At 35.7% G+C, this 24,201-nt stretch overlaps 1 protein-coding gene across 2 annotated transcripts in view; it reads left to right on the top strand.

Annotated features, from left to right (window-relative positions):
* Positions 1 to 2,868: 2,868 nt before the first annotated feature.
* Positions 2,869 to 24,201, top strand: part of ARK2N (arkadia (RNF111) N-terminal like PKA signaling regulator 2N) — a gene marked incomplete at both ends in the record, with an annotated part of 48,167 nt that continues 26,834 nt past the window's right edge. For both annotated transcript variants that reach the window (XM_080714315.1, XM_080714314.1), the window contains one exon: positions 2,869 to 3,580. In XM_080714315.1, coding sequence (XP_080570441.1) covers positions 2,869 to 3,580 — 712 coding nt within the window. The remainder of the gene's footprint in view (positions 3,581 to 24,201) is intronic.

The following is a 24,201-nucleotide window of genomic DNA, read 5'->3' as shown; positions in this document are numbered from 1 at the left end:
GCCGTTGTGTGGTGCTTGGTGTTATTCTCTGGATAAAGCGAGGGCCTCACACCAACCGAGCCTTAGCTTAATTGGAAGGATGGAGCACCTTTGTATATTTTTCAGCCTAATGTTGTATTGTGGCACTTTGAAAAGATCCAATGCTACCTTTAAAAAATTTGAGACTATTGATGTTTTTGCTTTATGGTTGGTATTTTGTTTGGTTATATTTCTCAGATATTTCAACTGTTTTAAAAAAAACTCTTTCTGGACGTGGTGATGCACGCTTGTAATCCCAGCATTTGGGAGGCTGAGACAGGAGGATTGCGGTTCGCTGCCAGCCTCAGCTACTTAGACCCTCTGCAACTTAGACCCTGTTTCAAATAAAGAATAATAATAATAAAAAAAAATAGGGCAGAGGGTGTAGCTCGGAGGTAGAATGCCTCTGGGTTCCATCCTCAGATCCACCAAAAGAACGTCTTTATTTCAGAATATATAAATTGGTTTTCAACAGAAGAATCAACTCTTTTTTTCTTTCTTTCTTTTTTTTTTTTTTTTGGTGCTGGGAATTGAACTCAGGGCCTCATGTTTGTTAAGCAAATGCTCTACCATTGAGCTATATCCCCAGCCTTTTTTATTTTTGAAACATGGTTTCTCTTAAGTTGCTCAGGCTGGTCTTGAACTGGGATCCTTTTGCTTCAGCTTTTTAATTGTACCAATCACACCTGGTTTGAAATCAATCAATCAATCAATCTCCCCCCCCCCTCAGTCTCTTTCTTTCTCTTTTGATGGTACTGGAGTCTGAACCCAGGGTGGGCTCTGCCACTGAGCTGCATTTCTAGTCCTTTTTTTTTTTTTTTGAGACAGGGTCTCACTAAGGTGCTGAGGCGGGCCTCGTGGATTTCGCAGTCCTGCCTCAGCCTCCCAAGAAATTGGAGTTACAGGTGTGTGTCACCATGCTTGACTTCATTTTTATGTTAGAAAATCTTGGGCTTATTCTTCATATCTGGTGGGTATTTTATATCTACAAATGTTTGATTTCATGTTTGTATTGCAAACATACTTCATTTATGACACTTTCAGTTTAACTTTTACTCCCTCTGTTGGCTTTTAGAAGTGTTACATTCCTTTTGGAACAGTGTTAGAAAAAACATTTGTGCTTATTTTCATTTAGGTCAAAAATCAGCAATGATACACATAGGCTACCATGGATATATTTTATGAATATCCTGGTTTTCATAAATGTATTAAGGAAACTATCAGAATGCTTGTTTCAGCAGTTGAGAACAGGCTAAGAAAAACAAAAACAGGCATATAGAATATTCATGTTTATAATAAGCCAAAAGTGGGCTGGCAGGTTAGATCAGTAAAAGGATTTTTCACATAATTTTCTAGTTCTGTCTACCATGGATCGAACCATTAAGTAGCTTGATGGAGTCAAGTGATGAAGGTGCCATAATACATCTGACTAGCACATCACTGAGGTTAATATTTGTGTTTGTTTGTGACCTATGTGACATCATGGTAGTTGCCTTCTATAGTATCACAATAATAAGGAGAAATGCTGACTTCTGCACATTCTTAGCATCGTCTTAAAAACCACCAGGTAATGACGCTTGCATTTTGTAGTTCACAAACCTTTATGGTTGAAGATCTTCCCTCCCTCCATTTCCTCCTTTCCCTCTGTGGGATTGTGGAATGATTCTTCATTACTGATTAGAGTTGAATTGCTCACAGTGGTGGTGCAGATGTTAAGTTCTAAATTTTGTGTATTAGATATAAATATGTATTGGATGTTTTCTGTTCAACCCCTTAAAGTCATTTAGAGAGTAGTTTTCTAGTTTCACAAAGTAGTTAAACTATTTAGTGGCCATTATTTATGAAACAATATTTGTTTAAAGACTAGAATCATGATGAGAATGATGTAGAAACTAGGAAAGACTGAGGAAACAGAAAGAATGTCATTTCCCATAGCATTGCTCTTGAGCAGATCCTACTGCATTCTTGTGGAAAGCAGACATGCGTGTTGCAAGCCCTCTAAGTTGCTCGATTGCCAGATTCGTGCAGTTGAAGGCTTTTTTTCCTTGTAAAATGTTAATGTAATTTGATAATTTCTCCAATTCTTTGAGGATTTGAGTGTAAATGTAATCATTCCATTTTACTTTGTGTTTTCCAGACTATTTTTAAGTATTCTTTTTTATTTATATTAAAGTCAAATATACATATTAACTATATCAAAGTTTTAAGATTGATTTCCTCAGTATGAGAGAGAGGGAGAGAGAGTGTGAGTGAGTGAGTGAGAGAGAGAGAGTGTGTGTGTGTGGTGTGTGTGTTAGTGCATGAACATGCACATGTGCTGCCGGGAATGGAACCTGGGGCATTCTACCTCCGAACTACAACCCCAGCCCTAGTTTATTTAATTCAGAAATGGTCTTGCTAAGTTGCTGACAGCATCACTAAATTGCTGAGGCTGCCTTACAGTCTGCAATCCTCCTGTCTCAGCCTCCCAAGTACTAGGATTACAGATGCACACCAGCATGCCTGGCTTTAAAGTTCTAAACTTGAAAATCCTCATTTGGCTACTTGCTGGCCTTGCAAGTTTGGTAATAGAGGATTAATATTGTGCCATTTTTAGTAGCTGAATCTGCTAGGATTTTGCTGGTATTAAGTCCTTTGAATTTGACTGTTGATCAGGCAAGCAGACAATGAATATATAATGTTTTCAAGGTCTGTATGCAGTGGTAACTTTTGCCACCCACTTAGAAAAGTAGGCGTGTTGTGTTGATTAAATTTATTGATTTTTGTGTGTTTTTCTGCAGGTTGTTTTCCTGTTGCTTCTTTGATATCGTTTCTTAGACTCTACTCAATGATTTAACTTGAAATTCTGAAATGAAGATGGAGGAGGCAGTGGGAAAAGTTGAAGAACTCATTGAGTCCGAAGTCCCACCAAAAACATCTGAACAAGAGACAGCCAAGGAAGATGAATCTGTAGAACTGGAATCTCAAGTTCAGAAAGATGGTGTAGCAGATTCTGCAGTTCTTTCTTCAATGCCTTGCTTGTTGATGGAACTGAGAAGGGACTCTTCTGAGTCTCAGTTAGCATCCACAGAGAGTGACAAGGCGACATCTGGCCGAGTTTATGAGAGTGACTCCTCTAACCATTGCATGCTTTCCCCTTCCTCTAGCGGACACCTGGCTGATTCAGATACGTTGTCTTCTGCAGAAGAGAATGAACCTTCCCAAGCAGAAACAGCAGTGGAAGGAGACCCTTCTGGAGTGTCTGGTGCCATAGTTGGGCGCAAGTCTAGGCGGTCCCGTTCTGAAAGTGAAACATCTACTATGGCTGCCAAGAAAAACCGGCAATCCAGTGATAAACAGAATGGCCGAGTCGCCAAAGTTAAAGGTCATCGGAGCCAAAAGCACAAGGAGAGGATCAGACTACTGAGGCAGAAACGGGAGGCTGCTGCGAGGAAGAAGTACAACCTGCTGCAGGACAGTAGTACCAGTGATAGTGACCTGACTTGTGACTCAAGTACGAGCTCGTCAGATGATGAGGAGGAGGTTTCAGGGAGCAGCAAGACAATCACTGCAGAGATACCAGGTAGAGGATGTTTTTTAAACTGACTGTAAAACAACTGATGGCCTTTCTCAGCTATCAGGCTCAGTTAGATGAGTGACACTTGAAAAAATCCAGGAGACCTGCAGCTCTGTGTAAATTTGAAGACTGCAGTCTATTATCAAGACATGGCCAATTAAAAAAAAAAAACAAAAACCTGTTGTGAGGTTTCCAGTGCACTTTAGCACATCAGCAAAAAAAAATTATTCAAGTTGTTAATGATAGGGACAGGATTATTTTCAAGTAATGGAATTTCTCACAAATCTTTCTCTCTGTAACATATTACGAGAAGTCCCATCATTGCCTTTTTAGCACTGCTTAGATTTAATACTCACTGTTCAGCATTGTTACTAAGTATGTTCTCCTCAGGAATAGGCACCTTGCTTTATTATATAGCCACTGCACTTGAACTTATGGTGTCTGAAATAACACATTCTATCTTTTGTTCAAGTTTTCTAATAACTGTTCCTCCTAAAACAGTAGATCTGTGTGTGTGTGTGTCCCCCCCCCCCCCGTTCAGTGAATAGTAACCTAATTATTCTTGTTGCACATTTTCAGTCCTAAGTTGTTGCTCACATTGAAAATATTTTTTTCCCCAAAATTTCCCCTTAATCCCTCAAGCTTTAAAAAGCTTGTTGGAAATTTGCTTGTTCCAGCTGCCTGTGGTATACAGGTCTATAATTTATTTACATGTTTGGCATATCTGCTTTTCCTGTATTATCACATCTGATACTATGTACTTAAAAGGCATTCTTGAAATTTCATAGTAGAAGAAAGATGATATCTGAATGGTTCTTAAGTGGTAAATTCTCATTGTTGAAGGGACTCTTCTACAATTATGACATTTTACAAGCTATCTAGTATTTAATAGATCATGACAGCATTGTTGATTGCTGTATTAAAGAGGGAAATTTTGGTTTTCTAAAGTTTTATAGGTGATTGTCCCCTCATTTTCTCTTTTCTGTTTCTACACATGAAGACAGCATATTGCTGATCTACAAAGTATATTTCAAGAAAAATCATATTGGTTAATTCAGTCTAACCAAATTTATATAAACTCAACAAGAATAATTGGTTTTAAAAGCACTTTATAGGTGTTCAACTTAGAATAGTATAAGTCTCATCCATATAGTGTATTTAAATATGAGTTTTAAACAGTCTTTAGAAATGCTTTTTACTGTTTTAATATCTACTGAATTCCTTTGGTAGTTACTTGCACTGGACTACTGGGAAAGGAATTTAAATGAGGTTCATGAGAGAAGCAGACTTCAGGGTTCTAGGGCAGGTTAGTAGGTATATTTCAGTTTCACACTTAATAATATTTCTAAGGAAGTCTTATTACTACCTGTAAAATTATTCATGCTTTCTTATATCCTGTTCTGATCTATTAATCTAGGTCATGATGGTTCTCTTGAACAGTACTTAATTCTACTTACAAAATAGTTTTTATGTAACTATTCCAACACTTGACTTTTTTTTTATGGAAAGGGAGAAGATGGGTGAATAAAACTCACTTAGAAAGTAGAACCCTGTTGTAGAGGTGACGTAAGAAATGTCTTCCTGGGTAATCTTCCTTTTTGGCTTACCTATTAGATTAGATATGTTTTAGTCGTATTTGACTACCTTGACCATTGTTTAAAACTTCTAAAATACCAGTGGTCAGTCTTATCTATTCTGAATTATAAACTAATTAAACGCCAAAGTAAATTAATCTGAATTTATCATTTAGTTTCTATTTTTTTATACCACTTGTAAGTTTCTGGCTTTTGAGAGTAGGTAGAGTTTTCTATGGTGATGATGGAGAATCAAATGGCAGTGTAGGGCACAGGCCACCATGCATGACTGCTTATGCTGCGCACTGTAAGTAGTGGAGACGGTGTCATTCACTTAAGACAGGTAGGAGTGAGCTTTTCTGTTACTATGCAAAGCAGCAAAGATGCTATAAATATTAGGATTTCAGGCCAGCTGTTTCTGTGGTTATGTGAAACTTTGTGATGTATATTTTTAATGTAACCATTATGTGTACATGAGTTTCCTGAATCATTGTGACTGGGCAGGAGGGGAGACACATTCAACCTTATAACAAAAGCGGTTTTGGAAGCTTGCAGTATGAACTGACTTGAGTGAGTAACGCGGACATTCAGGGGAACTTAAATTGGATGTGCCTAAGAGAATATTTTGGATGTTGAAATTTGCATCCAGCTGTTTACAGAGTGGAAACCAAGTGGGAAAGAGTCAAAACCACTGAGATTCTTATTATACCAAGATTCTTAACTATACTGTTTCATTAAGATACAATCAATTTAGTAATTCAGAAAATGTTTTATTTATAAGATATTGGCAGCAGCTTAGGAGTGGAAGGAATCATCCTGAATGTACTCATGCCAAATAAGTTAATAATTAGTACATTTTCTTTTAAACAGTGCATATAATGATGCAGACTAATGTAGTGCATGATCATGCTTAATAATTTATTTTGACATCTGGGCAATAGTTGTTTACTAAGTTTATTTCTTTTTAAATATCAGTTAACTGACAGCTTAATATAAGCACTATACCATTTTCATCTTGAAGTTTTTGAAATATATGAATGTTTTAAGAATCTGTCTTGGAGATATCAAGATAATTCTGGCAGTACTTTTCATTTCGGGGAGTGAGCAAAAGTAAGAGTATTTTTTAGTAAATTTGTAGTATTTTATAGTGAATTAATGTAAAAGTACTATGTGGTAGTTATCTTGAGTATTCTTAAGTGTCTTGTTTATCTTTATAGATTTTTTTTAGTGTGTTATTTTTTTCCTTTGCAGTTTTTTAATTAGAACATTATTTTTCAAAGGGATGCCAATTTCTCTATAAAAATTATTCTTCAGACTAGCTCTAGAGTTGGGCATTGGGAGAGATTTTGATTTTAGTTGATATGAGTGACAGGCATTAGACTTCATTCTCTTCAACAAATTAATTCTTTGGGCGCATTTTTCATTGTACCTGGGCAGCAGGAAAAAGTTTTTTCACTAACTTTTGCTTTTCATAAATACTTAGCATAGAGTGAACCGCAGGGTAGCTGCTTCTTCACTGGAATGGCTTGGTTTTGTATGGTCTAATGTCTACCATATAAAAATTCCTATTCAAGCCGAGATTCCAAAAATAGTACCAACCATGTTAAGAGTCAGTTGTCTCAGCTGGTTGCCTGTTTTGAAGTATGTTGGGGAGGCTATTAGGACCATTTTATCATCTGAATTCTCAAAGTGTGTGACCAGGTCAGACCCCTGAAGTCCTTTCCAGTTCTCTGAGACCAGGATCTCAGCACCCATTATTATTATTATACATACTTATGCACTGAAATGTATTATGATTAGCTATCATCTTACCTCACAGTTTTTTTCTGTAGTAGAGATTATTATACTTGGTCAATTAACTCTTAGTTGGAATTGTTTAAAAAAAAAAACCCATATTTTTAAAGTAATCCTTTTTAGAAATTTTTGGAAATAGAAAAATGTCAAGTAGAAGATTAAAGTCACCCGTAGTTCCACTTTTAACATTTGAATATGTTGCTTTCCATAACATATAACAATATTTGTCATAATGTATGCTTCTGTTTTCTTTTCCTCTTAATGTTACATTTTGAGCTTTAATCAAAGTATTAAGTATTCTCTACAATATTTGGATTTTGAAAAATTTAGCGTGTAACTATAAAAATAACTTCCTTAATGTTGGTTATTTGGACTGCTTTTATGTTTTGCTGTCATGAGTAAGGATATGAATACTTAGGATGCTTGAGTATACTATCACACTGCTTTTTCAAACTATATTAAGTTTATTCCATCAAAACGAACATTTATGCATTATATTCTTGCTATTTAGTATTTTTAGAAAATCTTACTATTATGGTGGAAGAACTGTATCTTAAAGTAATTTGCATTTCTTTGATCAATTGCAAAGTTGAAAAATCATGTCTGGCCATTTGTATTCTTTTGGTAAACAGTCTGTTTTTTTCACATTTTCCTCTTGGCACATGTTTTCTTTCTTATTAATTTATGAGAGTTCTTAATTGGGGATTTGATTGTTTGGGAAAGTATTAATTTAGGCAGTGGAGAATCATAGTAAGTGATGAGACTCCCAAGCTCACATAGGAATTCCATTAAGCACATTGACTTTTTTTCCTACATTGAATAGGAAGTGATTTTTCTCAGTGGCTAAAAGCCCATTCCCCTATTATAGGCCTTTTTTTTTTTTTTTTTTTTTTTTTTTTGGTGGTACTGGGGGTGGAACCCAGGGACTTTCTACCTCTGGGCCATACTCCCAGACCTATTTTACATTTTTTTATTTTGAAACAGGGTCTCACTAAATTGCTGAGAGCCTCACTAAGTAGCTGAGGCTGGCTTTGAACCTGTGCGATCCTCCTGTCTCAGCCTCCCAAGCGTACGCCACCACGCCCGGCTATTATAGGCTTTTTGTAATCTGGTTGTAAATAACATTGTTTATCAAATACTGAGATACAGTAGTCAACTAAAAAATGTTCTGTTTTCAAGCTTAGTAAATGAAAACCATGTTTTAACATTTGAGTATGTTGCTCATCCAGGTTTTAACCTGGATTAGATTTACCAGAGAGGGTGGGCATTTAAAACTTCTGATGCTCAGGCCCCCTCCAGTCCAATTAAATCAGAATCTCTGGGACCAGATCCTAGTCGTCAATGTTTTTAAAGCTCCCCAAATGATGACAGCGAATAGCCAGTTAACAGAGAACTACTCCGCTAAGGTATAGGTACGCTGGATTTTTAGAGCTCATTTGTCCACTCAGCTACTTGGGAAAACTAAAACATAAGCATCCCTTGAGTACAGGGGTTCAAGGCCTGCCCCCCCAGCCCCTTCAAAAAAAGAAGTCTCTCATGGCCAAAAATCACTTTGAAACTGGTAGTCTGCTACTAATGGGTATCAGGTTCTAAATAATAGAGCCTCTAGGTTTTTGAAACCATATTAGTTAAAATCTATGCACAGTCCTATATTAATAAGCATGAACACCTCATTCCATATAAGTGTATTCTTTTAAAAGCATGCATTTTTAAAATGTGGTTTTATGTATATTACAACATATAGATGTTAAATTTATAAGCTTTGAAGTCTTGCTGGTGGGTATCCTTTGGCAATTCTATTAAAGCACCAAGATATTCTTCAGCTTGCTTTTCTTAATTTTAAAAATGAGTGCCTATATAACTATGTATATTTTAAAGCATAAGCATTGCCTTTTATGTCTTTTTCTTACGATATATCTTAGTGTTAATAAAAGGACCTATGTGTGTTAAAGATGAGAATATAGTCCCTGGGTGGTTTTTTTTTTAAGACTTAGTTTTTAGAGTAGTTCCAGGTTTATAGCAAAATTGAACAAAGCTTCTATTTACTTCTGCTTCCACTCAGTCTCTCCCTCACTATTGCCATCCTGTGCTAGAATCTACGTTTGTTACAGCGATTAACCCAGACTCCCTCGTTTCCTGTTTGAGTTTATCATGTTGTTCTGAGTTCTACAGTTTTTGACAAATGTATAATTTAGTCCCTATTTTAAGGCCTCAAATGTCTTATTTAGCCAGGTGTGGTGATGCACAATTATAATCTCAGTACTTGGTAGACAGGAGGATTGCAGATTATAGGCCAGCCTCAGCAATTTAGTGAAACCTTGTTTCAAAGTAAAAAATAAAGTAGGGCTGGAGGTCCAGCTCAGAGGTAGAATGCCCCTGGTTTTAATCCCTAGTATCATTAAAACAAATAACTCTCTATCTTGCTAATTTATTGCTAGTAATTATCTTCATGAGGTCACAACTTACTTTTATGCCCCCAATATACGTATTCTCATACCAATTTTTTAATTTAACTTGTAAATACCTATTTGTATTTTCATTGAGACAGATCAAGATTGCCACCTATTTTCTTTACTATACATTTTAAGTTTACCCAGCACATATAATGAGGTTAAAGGAAAGTTTGTTGATTGTATTTAGTTTCATTTTCCCTAAGCTAATATACTAATATGTGTCTGTCCTTCTGAGTTTTTTTTTTTTTTTTTTTTTTGGTACTGGGAATTGAACTCAGGGCATTCTACCTTTGAGCTATATCCCCAACCCTTTTTATTTTTTGTTTTGAAACAGGGTCTTGGTTGCTGAGAATCTAAGTTAGTTGTACTAAGTTAGTTGCTGAGGCTGTCCTTGAATCTTCAGCCTCCCAAGCCCTGGGATTACAGATGTGTGCCACTCGGCTGGCTAGCACTAGGGAAGAAGTAGTCAGAGGAAAAATAATACACTAAAGTTAGAGTGAAAGTTAGTAAAAAGACTGAGTTTTTATTGCTTGTACTAAAAATTTGTGCCTAGCATTTTAGGCATAGAAAATGGATGGCACAACAGATGTAAAATTTCTTATTGTCTATAGCTATTCTATGATAATGAGGCATTCTTTTGCATCTTAGTAAAGTGGTCTTGTTACTGATGTTTTCAGAAGTACCCTGGGATAAAAACAATTTAGCATTTTATAGGGCTGCTCTTTTTAAGACTTCTTGATAGTATAAAGGCCAACACTGGTTGACTCCATCAATCATTTATTTGGCACGTATTTGTACACCTAGTATAAGAGGTTGGGGACACGGTAGTCTCTTTGCTTATGAGACTTATTTGCCACTCCTCTTGAGGACACAACTTTATCATATGTGACTGACTGATAGAGATATATGGCAGTAAATAATAAAGCAGCAAAAAGAAGATAAAAATTGGAAATGGGGTAGAAAAGCTGTTTCATTTCATTTTGTTTTATTTATTTATTTATTTATCTATTTATTTGTTTGTTTTGCTGCTAGAGATTGAACTCAGGAGCATTCTATCTCTAAGCTATATACCCAGTTCCATTATGTTGTTCATTTTGAAACAGGGCCTCACTAAGTTTCTGGTGGCTTCCCTAAGTTGTGAGGCTGGCTTTGAACCTGTGATCCTACTGTTTTTATCTCCCAAGTACTGGTATTACAGACCTGAGCCACTAAGCCTAGCTGAAAGTACCTTTATAGTGGGTCTCTTAGAATGAAGTTTAATATTTTGTTAGAAACCCAAACCAAAGACGGTCTAGCCTAGTTTAAAGATAAGTAATATATGTGTAGAATCATATCCTAAATTAGGATTCTGCAAAAGCATTTTTCTACTTCATATTAAGAGCTGTATACATGTTCACATATTTGGAATGTGCTGCATCATACATAAACAGGTTTTTTTAGTGCAAGGCAATTCAGTCATTAATGTGCTCTCTACAGGGGAAGATATGATTTGTATTATATCCCACAAGCCTCTTTATTTGTTTCCTTATTTACTTACTTATTGGCTGACATACATTACCTTTGAATATCTTGCACAGATCAGGGTTTCTATAAAGTGACCTGGTGTTATACATGAATTTTGTATACTATTTTTTTCTTTTCTCTTTTTGGTACTGGGGATTAAACCCAGGGCATTCTACTTCTGAGCTATATCCCCAACTGTTTATTTTTGTTTTAAAACATGGCCTTGCCGCTGAGTTGCTGAGGAACTTGCTGAGTTACTGAGGCTGACCTTGAAGCTGCAATCCTTTTGTCTCAAGCCTCTCAAGTACGAAGCTTGCAGGCATGTGCCACTGTACACACTTTGTATATTCTTTATGTGGTGATACATGAGTTTAAAAAAAAACTCAGAACAAATCTTTTGCTGAGAATAAATCAACTGAGAATTTCTGTGTACTTATTACAGGTCAGCTGCTAAAACAAACTTTCAGAATTTTAAAGTCAAAACATTTAAAATATTCAAGGATACAGTGGTTCTTAACCAAGGTCATACATGAAAATCACTGGTGAGCTTAAGACAAAACAAACCTCAGGTTCTTTGGATCCATCCTGGGTTTTTGTATAGTTGAATCATTCCAGGCTTTTATGGTCAGCAAGGACTGGAAACTACTGCTCAGATTAAGTTAGTACCATAGTAACAGAATACATGCTCCCAAGCAGATATATTGAAGCAATAAAAAATGACTATGTCATATTAATCATTTCATTACTTCTTGAAACTGATCACTTTTGTTTGGTTAATGAATTTAACCACTGATTATCAATGCTGTATCTGTCAGGCTTTTTCTTCTTTTTTGGGGGGGTGGTACTGGGGTTCCTGGAAACCCTTCTACCTCCGGGCTACACTCCCAGAACTATTTTATACTTTTTTTATTTTTTATTTGGAAACAGGGTCTCTTAAGCCAGCATGGCTGGCTTCATTCGAACCTGCGCAATCCTCCTGTCTCTGCCTCCCAAGCGCAGGGATTACAAGCGTGTGCCACCATGCCCGGCTCTATCAGGTTTTTCTTAACAACATTTATGCCATTTTCCTGAGTAATCATTTTTTAATAAAAATATACTTTTCTGAACTAATAATGTTTTATCAAATGGCTTCAATGTCTTTAAAGTTGACTTCAGTCATGCTGGGGCATCAGAAGGAGTGTGGAGTACCCAGGGAAATTCCAGGATTACTTTATAGTGCACTGTATATGAGAGGAACTACATGAGCAGTGTCCTAGAAGAGTCTATGAGCTGTTTTTCCAAGATGCAAAGGCAGAGGAGAAATTCTGCTTATTGGATGAAAAACTAACTTACTCTTACACTGGTGAAGAGAAGGATCAGCTACTCGAACCCAGGGGACCTAAAGTACAACTAGTTGGCCAAAGAATTTCCCCTATTACCCAATTAGGTGCTTAGCTACAGACGCCTGATTCTCAAGTACTGCCACAGCAATCCTCTATTAGTTCTTATATGACTTGTTAGAATGTTGACAATACATTAGAATTCCCAGAGATGACAATTTTTCAGTTAATATTGCTGAAAATGGGAATATTTCAGAACAACCTGAGTCTATCAGAAAATTGTTAATATCTGCTTTTTGGATATTGTAAGAAAGAATATGCTGTGCCTATTTTAAGTTTTATTTTGATAATGTTTAAAAAACTAAAGTAGTAAACAGTACTACTATTTTTTGGGGGGGGCAGGGTCTTGTTATGTTGCCTAGGGTGCTCTTAAATGCAAGATCCTCCTGTCTTAGCCTCCCAGCTAGTTGGGATTATAGGCCTACAACACTGTCCAGCTAATAGTTTCTTTAAAAAAAAGAAAAAAAAGAAAAAGAAAAGGTGTTCTAAACAGAAAGTTGCCTTTTGCTTGCTTTTTTTTTTCTTTTTCTTTCTTTCTTTTTTTTTTTTTTTTTTTTTTGGTGGTAGTGTCAGGAAAATCAAACCCAGGGCCACATGTATATTGAACAAGTACATCCCCACTGTATGACCAAGTACATACACCACTGAACTATATCCCCAGCCCCAAAGCAGCAGATTTTGGTAAATTATAGCCTGAGTTTTATTCTGTTGGTTAGAACATAGAATCATGTTTATATAATAATCTGAGAACATCTCTCTTTTATGCTTTTGTCATGCCAAAACTATAAGTAAAATTTAAAATTGGGAAATTACCCAACCCAAATAGGTAAATAGTTAATAACTATTAGTACTTATTTTTATACAAACACTGTTGATTTTTTTTATTCAAAGTATGTAATTCCACTACGAACATCATGAATGAATGTACCACATGAACATTTTTATATCAGTGTTCCATATGTTATTTATGAATTGATTGGTTGATAGTCTTATATTGAGCTATAATATTAAATAGCACTTATATACATGAAGAATGCATTACTCTTTTGAACAAATATTAACTCTGTCTATTATGCAAGGTATTGTAGGAAAAGCAGATGAGACTGCAGTTTGATTTCATGCATGAGAAAAACAGTACAGTAATCTTCCCTTATTGACAGAGGATAGACTCCAACACCTCTAGTGGATGCCTGAAGCTGCAGATAGTAACAAGCCTTTAAATATACTATGTTTTTTAATGTTTAATTTACAAATTAGTAGAGTAAGCTAACAATAATAAAAATAGAAGAATTCTAACAATATATTATAAAAATGATATGAATGTAGTTTCTCAAAAATCTTTTTATTTCCTTTTATTTTATTTTTGTAGTACTGGAAATTGAACCCAGGGGTGTTCTATCGCTGTGCAGTTACATTCCCAGCCCCATATTTTATATTTTATTTGAAATAGGGGCTGAGGCTGGCCCCAAACCTGTGATCCTTCTATGCCATCCTCTCAGGTGTGTGCTCTGACACCTGCCTATCAAAATATACTGTACTCTTCCTTCTTTTTGTGATGACATGAGGTGATAAAATCCTACACAATGAGATGAGTTGAAGTGATTGATATAGGCATTGATGAGTTGGCTTGCTATGTAAGGGTTCCTTGAATAAAAGCACTATGATATTAAATACTCTCTCTCTGATAAACCAGTGTGGCTACTAACGGGCATGTTGTATATATAATGTATTCGTTGGATAAAGTGATGATTCATGTCCAACCTGGATGCCAGGAGATTTCAGACTACATACGATTATTCATTTCTGCAGTTTTTCACTTAACTATTTTTAGACCATGGTGCCCAAGGTAATAACCAGGCAGGCATCTGGTGGAATTGTCTGGTGCCTTGATGTGTAGAGGGTACCTCTAGAGGATAAAGATAAAATGGTTGTGCCATCGAGGAGATGTATTGACTGGGTTTTGTTTTGTTTTGTTTTTTGGTAGTACTGGGGTTCCTGGAAGCCCTTCTACCTCCGGGCTACACTCCCAGACCTATTTTATATTTTTGAAACAGGGTCTCTTATGCCAGCTCGGCAGGCTTCGAACCTGCGCGATCCTCCTGTCTCCGTCTCCCAAGCGCGGGGATTACAAGCGTGCGCCACCACACCCGGCTTTGACTGGGTTTTTAAATTGCTAGTAACTAAAGCTTATTTACTAGTTTCATTTTGTTTTCAATCCTTGGACTAATAATAAATGGCCCTTAGCTGTGTTAAAGGCCCATGCAGTATGTCAAAGGAAAAAAATATCACAGGATTAAAAGTCTTATGGTAGATGTTTGTTTATGGCCTATGACTGGGAAATACTGGCCTTTTATCTTTTTAGGATTTGTAGAAATGTTGTGAGAAACAGCTAAATTAGGATGAAAATCTTCAGTAAGAAAATGTAACTTTGTTAATGCTGCTTTTAAAAAAATGTTTTGACTAGATTTACTTACAAGAGAACTCAGCCTTTCCCTTCACATTTATAATTTAATAACATCAATATGAAAAAAGTTACTTTTATTATTTGATGAAGTTGCAACTTTAGAAAAAAATTAAGTCCTTTAATTTATCTTAATATTTGTCAGTAACTGTGCTCAGGAAAACTGTCATCTTTTTTTTTTTTTTAAACTTCTAGGTATAGAACCCAGGGTCTGGTGCATGCTAAACTACCACCAAGCCAAATCCCTACCTGTCACCACTTTTTCATTCACTTCTATATACAGATATTTATAGCTGACTAATAGTAATAGATTGAGTCAGGTTTTTTCTTTTGTTAGTTTTAAATTGAAAAATAACTATGTGTGAATTAGTTTTTTTTCTTTCCAAACCTGCTGTACGAGAATTTTGGAAGGGTTATTAATGTGCTCAGTTCTCATTTTAGAAGACATATATAAATTGATGAAGTAGCCTAGTGATCTATACTTATATAATACTCAGATTTCTTGAACTTCACGTTTGACCAGTAGACACAAGATTTTAACACCAAGATTTCTCATCATAAAATTGTTACAACTGATGGGTTTTTCTCTGAAATGATAGTGCCACACCTGTGCACTTGTCAGCTCATCTAGATGTCTTTGTGTTGTAAGTTTTATATCAACAGGAAGAGCATACTGGCTGTGGATGACTGAGTTTTAACTAATCTATAACACTGAACTTGGCATGTTCTCAGGAGAAGCTTATTCTGTCTTTACCTTCCCCCTTGGATCACAAATTTTCCTAGACACAGATTGTTAGACTTAAAAATTACTTTAATTCCAGCATGTTAGTATAATGCATGTATGTTAAGCACTTAACAGGTTTTGTTTTTGTTTCATGATAAAATATTAAGCATGTCCTTAATTTTTAAAATAGAAAAGGTTAATTCATCTTTTAAGAATAACATACAGACAGAATTTTGCTAATAAATGGATATATTCTAATTTTTGTTGTTACTGGATAATTGTGTAAGGGCCCAGTAGATATTTTTTCTTTAAGATAAAAATGAAAAGTATTACACTGGAGTGGAATTATAAAACATTTAATAGTTGATATTCCAGGTAAGAATAGCATTTTGAATATTGGGAAAGGTGTTTTAATACTAATAATTTTGGGATTCCTTTTCTACAAAAATTTGGATAAAGATGTAGAGACAAATTTTCATGGAAAGAGGGAACACCATAGTGCATTTATTTAGTTCATAGAATATATCAGAGTATTACAATTTATCTTAAAGTAAATTCTGACATGCTAAGGTTTGAAAAGTTTAATGTTGACAAGAATTTTGTAGTAGAAGCATACATAAAAATTTTGGGTCCTGATTTTCTTTTTGTACAGTGCCTTGAAAATAGTGTTACTGTTTTAAAGGATTGTTGCTTTGAAAAATAATATGTTGCTTTAACATGATAAAACCTTTTCCACATTGCAGAGTTTAAGATTTTTCCCTTCAAAGTACTTTGTTTTTGTATTATGGACATTTAAAGAAGTACTGTTGTGGGTTGTTGAATTTCCCTTCACTGTGGCAATGTGTCTGTATTTCTAAGATTACAGGTATCGGTATTAGAATAATTTTTGCATTATGTAATGATATTTTGATGTAGCTACTTAAGTGCCTTGTGGTGGTCCTATCTTCATTTCTTTGAAATTTTTTAGTTTTTCAGAAATTTAAGAAGGATAAACACTGTATCCTGTTTGGATTTATTTGTAGTTTATAAGGCTAATGATTTGTAGTTTATAAGGTTAATGTTGGTAGGAAACATCTTTCAACCTATAACACTAATCTAGAAATGGCTGAAATACTTTTTATTTAAGAATAAAATATTTTATTTGAACTGTTTCATCTCTAATGCATTTGTATAGAATTTATCTAAGATTATTTTCACTTGTAGCTTTTTTTTTTTCATGGATCCAGAGTTAAAAAGACTAAGCCTCAGTCTCAAAGCATACTCAATTAAAAATTATTGTTAAGTTGGGTGTGGTGGCACACGCCTATAATCCCAGCATTCCGGAGGCTGAGACTGGAGGATTGTGGTTCACAGACAGCCTCAGCTACTTAACAAGGCCCTTCGGAACTCAGTGAGACTCTGTTTCAAAAATAAAAAAGTCTAAAAAAATAGGGCTGGGGTTGTAGCTTGGATGTACGATACCACTAAAAATTATTATTGTTGGGGGAATGTTTGGAAACATTTAGTCGTGGCTGTTACTGGCTGTTGTAATTTATTGATATTTTCTTGTAGTATTTCTCTTTAGTTGGTGACATTTAGAGGATATTATCCCCTCACTAAAGGTAAATGATAATCTCTCTGGTAATCTTTTCTGATAATCTCTCAGCAGTGTGCTTTCTATGTTGTTTATACTGCAATCTTCAGTCTCAGCCTCCCAAGTACTGGGATTATAGATAGGCACTCCCCCCAACATGCATTACTACTTGAATATAACTTATTAATTTAGCAGTACTGGAGATTGAACCCAGAGGCATTCTACCTTGGAGCTAACCCCTAGCCCTATTTTTTATTCTTTGTTTTGAAACAGGGTCTCACTAAGTTGTAGAGGCCCTCATTAAGTAGCCGAGGCTAGCTGTGAACCTGCAATCCTCCTGTCTCAGTCTTCCAAGTACTGGGTTTACAAGCACGTGCCACCACACTTGGCTATGAAATGGATTTAATATTTTTCATGAAGTTTTAAAAACGAAAAGCTTATCTTTCTTTGTTCTTGTTCCCATTTCAGAGAAATGAGCCTAATTTCAGGAATGTATATAATATGTGTGGGGGCACATGCATATCTATCAGTAGAATTCTGAAATAATTCTGAATTTCAATAATGTTGTATTTGACAAATAGCTGAAAGCAGAGAACTTTGCTATAGTCTACAGTGATATGTATATATATGTATATATGTACATACATACATGGGATTGAACCAGAGGGCTTTCTACCTCTGGACTACCCCCTCAGTACTTTTTATTTTTTATATTGAAATGGAATCTTGCTAGGTTGCTGAGGCTGGTTTCAAACCTGTGATCCTCCTTTCTCAGCCCCCTAAGTACTGGTATTACAGGAGTGCATGACCACACCTGGCTAGTCTACAGTGATTCTAAAGGATTCAGGTCATTTATATAATACCCAATCCTTGCTTCCTGAAAGTATTTGAGGAAATAACATTACCCACGTATAAACCTAGTTATGGCAATTAACTGCAGAAAATTATTTATTTAAAAAAACCAAAGATTTTGATTTTTTTTTTTTTTTTTGCTAGCAGACTGAATAAAAGACTATAGAAAAACTAATCTATTTGGCTTATTGATTTTGTCATTTTCCACTCTTTTGTAGATTTAACAATAAGGGTCTCTGGGTACAGCTATTTCAGTTTACACAAGATTTATTACATAAAGGCTATATACAAAATCATTTAAAGAAAGAAATGATATGGTTAATCCTTTTGTTGAATAAACACAACATCCTAAATTGATATTATTTTTTTTCTAGCAATATGGAGGTTAAATCCAGGAGTCTTTACCACTGAGCTACTTCTCCAGCCCTTTTCATTCTTTTATCTTGAGGCAGGGTCTTGAATGTGCTATCCTCCTGCCTCAGCTGCCCCAGTAACTAGGATTACATGCTGGTGCCACTAAGCCTTACAGTTTTTATTTTCAATGTGCCGTTGATTTTATTTAATGGTATAGCTACATTAAAGGTATAGGAAAGACTGTGAGCAGGCTTTAAGCTATCATTGATCTAGAATAGTAAATTATGATCAAGTTACCTTTGGTAAAAGATGACCTTTTAAAGTAATATTATTTGTTTATTTTATTGAGCTTATTTTTAAAAAAAGAGAGATTTCCTACTCTCTTTTATGTGGCACGGGGGATTTAACCCAGGGGAATTCTACCTCTGAGCTACACCCCCAGCCCTATTTTATTTTATTTTTTAAATTTTGAAACAGGGTCTTACCAGGTTGATGAGAGTCTCACTATTTGCTGAGGCTATCCTTGACCTGCAATCCTCCTCTGTCTCAGCCTCCCAAGCACCGGGATTACAAGTATGTGCCACTACGCCTGGCTCATCTCTTTTTTAACATTGATAGTAAAGTGAGGGCCTGATGAAAAAGATTTTGTGGAGTGCCACATGTCAGAATATACAGTATCAAAACAGTTCCAGAAAATTTATTACACTTACACATTCGTTATGTAAGTTTATTCTGTAAGTTATTCTCAAAGAAATTCTTAAAATCCCTTTCAAAAATGGCACATACACCTTTAGTATTGTACAGATAAAAATTTTGTCATTTTAGTTTAATTTAGTCTTAAAGTTATATGACTATGAATTATAAATAACATGAAAAACTTTGTCTTTACTTGTCATTTTTTTTCTTGATGTCTATTCTTATTTCCTCTGGAGTGTAGGAAAGTTAGTGGGAGTTGGCACTAAAGTAATAGTTTAAAAGTGTTGAGTAGATATTTTCATATTATATTAATTCGCCACAATGTAAAATAGAAGATGTCATTAAAAATGACAGGATGATCTCCTAAAGGGAATTCTTTGGTAATGAAGTCTTATTCATATTAACTTTTAAAATTTTGGACGAATATTATCAAATTACTATTTATTTTATTACATTTTCTTTATAACTTACCCATCTGTACACTTGAAGTATAACTAACCTAGATAAATAAAAATGTTGAAAAAGAAATGTTTCTTGTTACTCTTTGAGGACATTGTTGTTGTATTAATGATATCAGTTAATTCACATTAGGTATTCTGGAGTCAAGAAAAATGCTTTTCTGTAATAAATGTCATTAGTTTGTAGAATAGTACAAACTAATACTAGTTGTTAGAGCAATGAATAATAGATTTTACATGATATTTTAGGATGATTTTCAGTTTTATAATTGATATATTGAAAAAGGAAATAAAATACCACCGTCAAACATAAAAGTCAAGTAAGATTCTTTTCCTTTAAACTGTATACCCTATCAAAAATTGAGGCATATTTGGAAAGTGGTAAAAATTAGAATATGGCTCCTTCAGGGAGTAATCAAAAGGCCAAAATGGAAGAATTCCTTGACATGGGGATATGGTTTATCTAATATCTAATATCTAAATTTTTGTGCTTTTCCTAGGTGTATGTAGTGCAGATACTTTAGTTTATGTTCTCTGTAGATCCTCGTCCTCAAAGCAACAGGTTGTGGATGATAACCTCCTCAAATGCCCTGTTTTTGTATTTCTAGGTTCCCTTAAATATCCAGACATACTACTACTTATCCTTTTAATAACCTCACTAGATTGAGAGCATTCCTAGCTCTGTAGCTAGTGGTGATGTGTTACTGTCTGTCCCTTTCCTTTCCTTTCCTTTCCTTTCCTTTCCTTTCCTTTCCTTTCCTTTCCTTTCCTTTCCTTTCCTTTCCTTTCCTTCCCCCTGTTATTTTCTTTCACTGGGGATTGTACCCATGGATGTTCTACCTCTGAGCTACACCCCCAGCCCTATTTTATTATTTTTATTTTGAAGCAGGGTTTCACTAAGTTGCTGAGGCTGTCCTTGAACCTTCGATCCTCCTGTCTCAGCTTCTCAAGTACTGGGATTACAGCTGTATGCCACCATGCCTAACTTGTCATTTTACTCAAATTAAACTACTCTGAGAATCTTAAATCTTTTCATTTAATTCTTCCTTGATCTTTTCAAAGTAGCAAATTAACTCTTCAATGATAACACAACTAGCTATTTAGGTTAACAAAATGACCTGTCATTGCCAGTAAGGACAAATGTAATCCTTAAAACTTTATTTCCATACTAGAAAATGTAAATTTTAAATTTTTAATAGTTGAAATGAGTATGATGGGAAAGTACAAAATAACATTGACTTAATTTAAATTTATTTATTGTGATACTGGGGATTGAATCCAGGGTCATTTTACCTCCAAGCTTCACCCTTACCCCTATTTTATTTTTATTTTTGAAATAGAGTCTTGCTAGTTTGATGAGAGTCACACTACGTGCTGAGGCTGTTATCAAACCCGAGATCCTCCTGTCTCAGCCGCCCAGTACTGGGATTACAGTCGTGTGCCATCACATCTGGATTTTATTTTATTATTTATTTATTTGCTTATTTATTTGTGGTACTGGTGATTGAACCCAGGGGCATTCTACCTCTGAGCTACATCCCCAGCTCTATTAAAATTAATAGAAAATTTTTTTTTTATTTTGAAACAGAGTCTCACTAGGTTGATGAGAGTCTCACTACTTGCTAAGGCTGTCCTTGAACTTGTGATCCTCCTGTCTCAGCCTTCCAAGTACTGGAATTACAAGCTGCGCCACCATGCCTGGCTCGATTTTATTTTAAAAATCACTTAACTCCTAAACATAAAAATTCAGTGCATCTTCTTGCATTTCATTTAACTTACCTCTTTCTTCTTAGACATTTTTCTTTTTATTAAACTAGCTTTATGCTACTATTCTGCAGGAAATATGCATGCACTTTTTTGGTATTTAAGGTTATTTTTCTGGAGGTGACATTTTCTATATAGATTTTTGTCTTCTGTAAATGTAATTTGGGGAAAATAATAATCAAATCCTCCTAATAAGTACTGGGATTACAGGCATACGCCACTCTGCCTGGCTAATATAATTCTTTTTCTAAGAGATGTTTTGACAGTAACTGTTTTCTGTTTAATCAAATTGTTTTGTATATATTTTATGGTTTTGATTGGTAGTACAGAAAATAGAGGATAAGTATTTTTAAAGTATTTTTTGTCATTTGCAAGTGCAAATGTTCATTTTAGTACGTGAATATAGAATATAGTGCAACTTGTGTTTCTTTCTAAATAAATGCACATTCCATTTGGCATCTGTAGAGGATGGCCTCCTTCCCTCTGTCTGTCTTGCCACATCTTGCCACCTTGCCCACAGGCATGCACACTCTTTCCCCTTCTTAGGTCTTTCGACCGGGTGAGTTTTCAGCACCTTTCATTCAGATTGACATTTTATGATTTATTATCTAGATTGAGGCTGAGTATGTCTCTCCTTTCTTCTTTCTCTTGATGTTGTGTGGACAATGGCGAGAAAGCCTACACAGGGTTCTTTAGCAGCAGCAAGACAGATTTTTTTTTTCCCTTTTCTAGTGGAAGGATTAGAGAGAGAGGAATAGCAGAGAAGAAGGAATTTTCTCTGGGCTTTGTTGCCTATTCAGCCATAGAAGTGGGGTCAAAGGAACAAATCGTGTAGTAGAGGGCTGCCCACCTTTCTTTGGGCCTAAGACTTAGCAAAGGGAGGAGGAGCTTGAGTTTTCTAGGTGTCTGTGATACAAGAGGAATTCCCATTGTAGACTTTATTAGATTCTCTAATGAGACACCAGCTACACTTGTGTTAGTGGAAGTGTCCTGTAGACAAAGAGGAGGCTAAATGTGGTTAAAAATGATCTTTATTTGTATGTGTAGTACTAAGTATTGAACCCAGGGCCTTGAGCATGCTAGGAAGGTACTCTGCCACTGATCTATATCCCTTACAGTTCTTTTTGGTGGTACTGGGGTTCCTGGAAACCCTTCTACCTCCGGGCTACACTCCCAGACACCTGTTTTTTTAAATATATTTTTATTTGGAAACAGGGTCTCTTAAGCCAGTGCGGCTGGCTTCGAACCTGCACGATCCTCCTGTCTCCGCCTCCCAAGATGGGGATTACAAGTGTGACCCCCCACGCCCGGCTCCCTAACTCTTTTTGAGACAGGATTTAGCTAAGTAGCCAAGGCTGACCTCAAACTTAAAGCCTTCCTGCTTCAGCCTCATACATAGCTAGGATTACAGATAAGCACCACCACCCTGGCTTTTTTTTTTTGGTTTTGAGATGCTTTTATATGAATACATGTCACCTATCATTTCTTCCCTCCTTTCCTACTCAGAGACATTCTTTCTGTAAGCTATACCTTCTACTTTTTAATTTTTTTTTTTTAAACAGGGGTTTTACTAAGTGGCTAAGGGTCTTGCTAAATTGCTAAGGCTGGCTTTGAATCTGTGATCCTCCTGTCTCAGCCTCACAAATGTGGGGATTAAAGGCATGTGCCACTTTACCTGCTTTAACATTTTTCTTCAAGTAAAATTATAAAAACCACATTTGTGATGACCTCATTTAATTTAACCCTGTAAAGAATATACTTACCAAGTTGAGTTTATGTTTGATCAGCACAAGGTACCAGCGGAGGCAGTGATGTTTTCTCAAAGCTTACATGTAGGTTGGGTACAGCAGACTGTACCTGTAATGTAACAAGTAATAAAGTGGGCCAGTGGGCCTTATACTAATAGAAAGGCTGGGCAGTGAACCAGTATTTAATTAACTGTTGTGTTGTGTTACATTTTCTTTTGCCCTCAGCATAACCTGTTAAGAAATTGAGGAGTGAAATAATTGACCACTGTCAGAGAGCTAAGACAGTGTAGACAGGGCTTTACCCTATGTGCCAGCTGCCAAAAATCTGTACTTCCTGTGCTGCTTCCAGTCTCCTGTGTACTCTTTTCTTCCACAGTGAGAACAACTCTAGGCTGTTTCCATTCCACCAAATCTGGACTCAGATTTCTTGTCTGTACAGTAACTGATAAATTGTATGATTGCCTTGTATTGCTTTAAAATGCTGTTCTTGTAGTTGTCAAGTTTGTTTTGTATATATTTTATGTTGCTTTTGACTGGTAGTACTGAAAATAGAGCATATATATTTTAAAATATTCTAAAATACTTTTTGTCCTTTGCAAATACAAATATTCATTTCAGTACATGAACATAGAATGTAATGCAACTGGATAGCAGCTGGATAAACTTGGTAAAGGAAGAGTTAGGTTTTCTACTTTATTTTTGTGATTCATATTTTTTCCATTAGAAAATATTAGAAATCAGGAAACATTCATTTAACATTTGGTGGCAATAATGCAGTAGGTTTTAGGTCATAAAAGAGTACATCTTGTCAGGCGTGGCGGAGCACGCTTGTAATCCCCGCGCTTGGGAGGCGGAGACAGGAGGATCGCACAGGTTCAAAGCCAGCCGCTTGCGCTGGCTTAAGAGACCCTGTTTCCAAATAAAAAAATATAAAATGCGTTTGGGAGTGTAGCCCGGAGGTAGAAGGGCTTCCAGGAACCCCAGTACCACCACACACACACACACACACACACACACACACACACACACACACACACACACAGTACATCTCTGTTAGGGCCATGCAACAACATGCACATGTATTTTGGTATTCTAAAAGTTAGAACCTATTTCTATAGGCCAAGAGATGAGTAGGGTATACACCTTTAGCATAAAGTGTATTAGTTGTAGTTCTTAAAGTAAAAAGTAATTGATGGGTTGCTTACCTTTTTTTTTTTTTTTTTTTTTTTTTGCGCTTGCTTTGTAATTGTAACAAATAGCAAAAACAAAGATTTCAATCAAAGGGAGAAAGCAC

This window comes from Muscardinus avellanarius, assembly GCF_963383645.1.
Source record: "Muscardinus avellanarius genome assembly, chromosome: 17".
Lineage (NCBI taxonomy): Eukaryota > Metazoa > Chordata > Mammalia > Rodentia > Gliridae > Muscardinus > Muscardinus avellanarius.
This window is presented reverse-complemented; position numbering and strand designations above follow the sequence as displayed.